At 39.4% G+C, this 5419-nt stretch overlaps 1 protein-coding gene across 1 annotated transcript; it reads right to left on the reverse strand.

Moving 5' to 3' along the window:
- Positions 1-3944: 3944 nt before the first annotated feature.
- Positions 3945-5003, reverse strand: LOC134387313 (olfactory receptor 1G1). The gene has a single exon (XM_063109818.1). The coding sequence runs from the start codon at positions 5001-5003 to the stop codon at positions 3945-3947; it is 1059 nt and encodes a 352-aa protein (XP_062965888.1).
- Positions 5004-5419: the final 416 nt, after the last annotated feature.

Raw genomic sequence — 5419 nt, forward strand, 5'->3', positions numbered from 1 at the left:
TAACATTTCTGGGTCTGTTTCTATTAACTTATTTTCCCCCTCAACATGGATCAAATATTTTTGCTTTTACATATGTCTAGTAATATTTTATTGTATGCCAGACATTGTAATTTTACATTTTTGAGTGCTGGATTTTGTTGTATTTCTGTAAGGAATGCTGGACTTTTATTGCTGAAATTTAAGTCACAAGTGAATTAGTTTGATCTTTTTCAAGCTGTTTTCAAAACTCTTTATGTGTGGGATAGAATAGCCTTATTTCAAGGCTAATTTAACTGTACGTATAAAACCCGGGCCCTTTGAAGTCTCTACTGAATGCTCTGTGTATGAAAAGTTCTCTCCACATTGGCTGGAGGGAGCTCAAACAATTCCTGATTCAGTGTGAGTGCAGAGAACTATTTGTCATACAGGTCTCCAGCATTTTTTCCCCATAATAAGTTGTCCTTTCCTCATAGGGCTCTTATCCTGTGATGAACAGATGGATACTCAGCGAAAGCCTGAGATTACTATGCCAATAAATATAATTCTTTTCCTGAGTAGCTCTCTCTCCTCTCTGTGACTCTGCTCTGCAAATTCCAACTATCTCAGCCTTCCTGAACTTTAGTCTCTGTCTCTCCACCTCAGTGAGATTCCTGGCCTCTGTTTGGGTTTCCCCTCCCTACTCCAGAGTCTTAAAACTTCTTCCAGGTAGGAAATATGCCCAATGGTAGGGTTCCCTTCCTTTGTTTCTCTTCTTTTAGATATTGGAATTCCTGCTGCCTAGTGTCTCATATTTGAAAGTAGTAGTTTCCTATGTTGTTGTCCATTTTCTGGTTGCTTACATTGATAGGGTGAGTCCAGGCTCTGGTACTCCACCATGGGTTGAAATCTTATATACATTTAATATTCACACATTTAATTTCTTTATCTCATTTAATTTTCTGGTTTAATATCTTTAGTACAAGGTTAAATAATAGTTATAGTGGGCATCTTTATCTTGCAGGAAACAACTCAGGTGATAAAATAGCTCATTTCATTTTATTGTTTAAGAATGTTCCTTCAAATTTGTGATGAGGGCATCAGTCACTATCTATAACTGCTAGGGTGGGGAGGGATAATGATATTGGGATTCTACTGGAACCTTTTATGATAGAAATAATTTTCAGTTTTTAGTACTTTTGAGAAGTTACCATCCTTATCAATAATTAAATTATATTATTATATGATTATTAAACCTGTAAAATGCAAATAAAAATAGTGAAACTCAGTTTTGGTGAGGCTATGTAGAAATAGTTACATTTTTATAGCAATTTGGCAATATAGAACACAAGCTTTAAAACTATCCGTAATTATCGGTGGATATATTAGTTTTTAAGCATGTAAGGCAGTAGAATAAATCACATGAAAAAGTAATGCTTATGGAAATGATATTTTTCATATTTAAAAATTTGAATTAATTTACAAACAGAACAGTAATCTTTGACCACACTATAGTGTAAGGGTGTATTGGCACACCTCAAATGCTGTAATTATGACAAACACGTAAACTGTGTTGTTACTTAGACATTCCTGTACAAAATATACATATGTAAGAGTAATCAATAAAGTTAAAAAGGTGGAACTAAAAATATTGGTACATATCAATTTAAACAATGAAAGATTCAGGTTTGTCATGGAATTAGGAGGGAATATGGGATGATGTCAACCTTTGTATTTTAAATTAAGTAGGTAAATTTTTACTAAGTCCCTAGTAAGCATTATTTGAAAGGTAGATTGAAATCTTCCCCTCATGTGAATCAGTAAGTAGACAATTCCCATTAAATTCCACAATGTTTTCCAAAAGAGTAGTTTAAGCACGCAGTGTTCCTTCTAGGTTACAGTTCAGGCAATAGGTGATTCCTTACTGACAGTTTCTAAGAGTGAATTCACGTTATCTACTGATGTTTAGCTTTCATTTTAAGAAGGACTGCTGTGGGCCTTGGACCAACCCAGTTTCCCCTCCTTTCTTGCTTTCACTCTCTAGAATAACTGTCGAATATGCTGGGAATGCAACAACCTGAGACATGGAAGAATTGGCCAGAACAGTCCAGGTTCTGTTTTAGAAACAGGATGTCCTTCAATGCTTTAGCTCCATGGTTCGACTGTCCCCAGAATATAAAAGCCAGGGCAGGCTGCTCTCCAGGGTCCCTCAACTGCAGTGCAAGTGAGGACACATGCAGATGAGGCTCCATCAGCCCTGGACAGCTTTCCTGAGCCTTTGAGGACTGGTTCAAAATGAATTCTAGGTTTCTGTTGTCCTTTGCTGCCTATTTGAAGGTAATAAATCCACCTTTGGTAATTTGTTGTGTGTGGGTATTCTGTTTCACCGGACTCAGACAAGTTGGCAGTCAGTGCCCAGTGAACCTGTTTCACAACTACCACCACAATGGCTGACACTTATTGAAAATAAATATACTAGGAGTTAACCCCTTACATGCTTTCACGACCATCTCATTTAATTATCACAAGGAATGCTTTATATTTATTTTCATATTTAAACTTACTGACAGCACAGCAACATAGGTTTTACTTACTTCCAAAGCTTAAATAACTTCCCAGGGTCACACAACTTAAAAGTGGCAAAGCCAAGATTTGAACTTGCTTCAATCTAACTTTGGAGTTCATGCTGTCTACTGCTTTGCCATACTACCTTTTATTGTTAGATGATAGTGTATGGGCTTCCTGTAAGGTAAATAGGGAGCAGACGAGCTGGCTATCAACAATTGACCGCTACTGGAGGAGATATTATCTACAGAAATCACAACCTACAGCACCGAAGCATGCAGCCAGATACCTAAAGGGAAGCAGACAGCAAGAACAAAAAACAGCTCCCAGTGGTAACCTTTTATTTTCCTATGGAAACGCATTGGTTATGGCTGTAATTTATTGTGCATATTTTTGCCATGTTTTTACAGACAAAGCTTTCCAAGTCTTTTTTGGTAGCCATCCACAATAATTGATGTATTCTGAAAATACTGGCCTGAGTTGACCTTGGGAAAAATACAGAATAGTGTGGGCTAACTAGGGACCATATAAGTTATGAACTGATGATGGTGAGCCTGCATACTGGGATAAATAGTTTGAACCTTATCCTGAAGGTGGTATAAAGCCACTGAACATTTCTAATGGTGATATAACCATATTTTATGAAGATTAATCTGATTGTGGTGTACAGAGTAAATGGAATGTGGATGAACCAGGGACTGAAGACCAACTAGGAGCAGATTTTACTCATTCAGTTAGGAGATTATAAAGTGTTCATAAAAATCATTCTTTTATGGCCCCCAACTTTATGGTTGCAACAATTCTGGTGGGATTCAGCACATATTAATGGTGCCAGGTGTTATGCCAAGTGGCATGCATTGGGGCTGCAAAGATGAAACGGGCTTGGAAAGAGTTGCCCCAAAGATAAAAATAAAGTTTTTATGTGCATGGTTGGAGGATTGTGAGTCTTGGATGCCTGGTAAAACATTGCAGTGAGTCTATCAAAAGATTCCATTTCCACTAAACCCTTCTTAGACTCAATTCCTAGTCATTGAGCATGTGGGCTTCACAGACATGGGACGTTCAGAAACAAGAGTGGCAGAAACACTGTTGGTAGGGATCCAGGTCATCAAGGTCACAGCGATGTACGGGGGAAGGTTATCTTTCCCTGAATTTTATTCTTGGACACATTTAACATCCCAACCACATATTCCTTTATTTTGGTCATGAGCTGTCCCATGTTGTTTTAAAACTATTGAAGCAATAATTGTAAAAACTTAACCTAATGACATTGACCTGATGGTGAGCTTCTTCTGATATAGTTTTGTAGCTTAGCCATGAATTTTAGGTTCAGATCACAGGTGTTAGAAGCGAGGTCTCCAATTTCTCTCTTCCGTTCAATGCAGATAGGTTGAGACTCCATAGTGGATGTCAAGTCACTACCACTAAAGGAAATTGATTTTCCTAACCCAAATTAGCTTTCTCAGGGAAGACTTGATATCTTGGTTCCTCAAACTGTAGATAAACGGATTCAACATTGGGGTTACCACTGTGTACATCACCGATGCAACTGTGCCCTTCCATGCTGAGTGGGTCGAGGGGGGACTGAAATAAACACAAAAGGAAGTCCCAAAGAAGAGAGAGACCACAGAGAGATGAGAGCTGCAGGTGGAAAAGGCTTTTCGCTTCCCCTGAGCTGAGGGCATCTTCAGGATGGTTGAGAAAATGTATGCGTAAGAGATAATCAGACAAAGCACGCAAACCAAGCCTGAAAAACCCCCAACAGTGTAAATCACCACCTCATTGACAAAGGGGTCTGAGCAGGAGATACTCAGGAGGGGATTGACGTCACAGAAGAAGTGTGGGACCTTGTGGTCTGCACAGAAGGACAGGCTGTTCATCAGGAGTGTGTGGAGAAGGGAATGGAGGGCATTCATGACCCAGGATGCAGACACTAGGAAGACACAAAGTCCAGGGCTCATGACCATGATGTAATGGAGTGGGTGGCATATGGCCACAAAGCGGTCGTAGGCCATCACAGCCAAGAGGAAGGCCTCCAGCATCACAAACAATATGAAAAAATACAGTTGTGATAGACACCCTGAGTACGAGATGGCCTGACTCTGGATCCATATGATTGCCAGCATCTTAGGGACTGTGGTGGACACAAAGCAGGCATCAGTGAGAGAGAGGTTGGCCAGGAAGAAGTACATGGGGGTATGGAGTTGAGCATCAGTGATGATGGCCAGAATAATGAGGAAGTTGCCCACCATGGTGACCAAGTACATGGACAGGAAGAGCCCACAGAGTACCTCTTGCTGTTCTGGCTGCTCAGAGAAGCCCAGGAGGTAAAATATTGAGTCGCGGGTCAGATTTTCCCATCCCATTTGTCTGTAAGCAGAAAGTTGAGTTAATCGAGTAAAGCTGGTAAGCTGTGGATTATGAACTCTAAAAATAATCATGCAGTGTTTTAATGTTGATCTTCTAGTGTGAGGTTGGATCATATGAAATCTCTAATACTGGACTGTTTGCTACAAAAAATGGCAATTTCATATGGTTTAACTGACTATGTGCAAATGCATGTGCTTGGTGTGGTGGGAATCCAAAGATTTGCAGTGACAGAAGAGATTTAAAAATTTTTTTTATAAGTATTAATCCTATACATATATTTTGGGACTAGGCTGGAAGTGTGTGTGTTGGTCTCAGTCTTGTGTTCATAGAAACTGTGACATCCATACAACCCATGCTTCATAGGTCAAATAAGCTTATTTTACCAATACTTCAAAAAGCGTGGCTACTGGAAAGGGGTTTGGAATTGGTGAAAGCATGTCTAATGCAGAAATTATTATGCTGTCTACACAGCTGGTTTGACCAGATAACCAAATAATGGGCTTTGTTATTGACCCATTTTCTTCCTCCC

The sequence above is a fragment of the Cynocephalus volans genome, chromosome 10 (assembly GCF_027409185.1).
Source record: "Cynocephalus volans isolate mCynVol1 chromosome 10, mCynVol1.pri, whole genome shotgun sequence".
NCBI classification, from domain to species: Eukaryota; Metazoa; Chordata; class Mammalia; order Dermoptera; family Cynocephalidae; genus Cynocephalus; species Cynocephalus volans.

Bases quoted from the DNA above. Each gene is read 5' to 3' on its own strand.
- LOC134387313 (XM_063109818.1), bottom strand. From the start codon at position 5,003: ATGATCCAACCTCACACTAGAAGATCAACATTAAAACACTGCATGATT.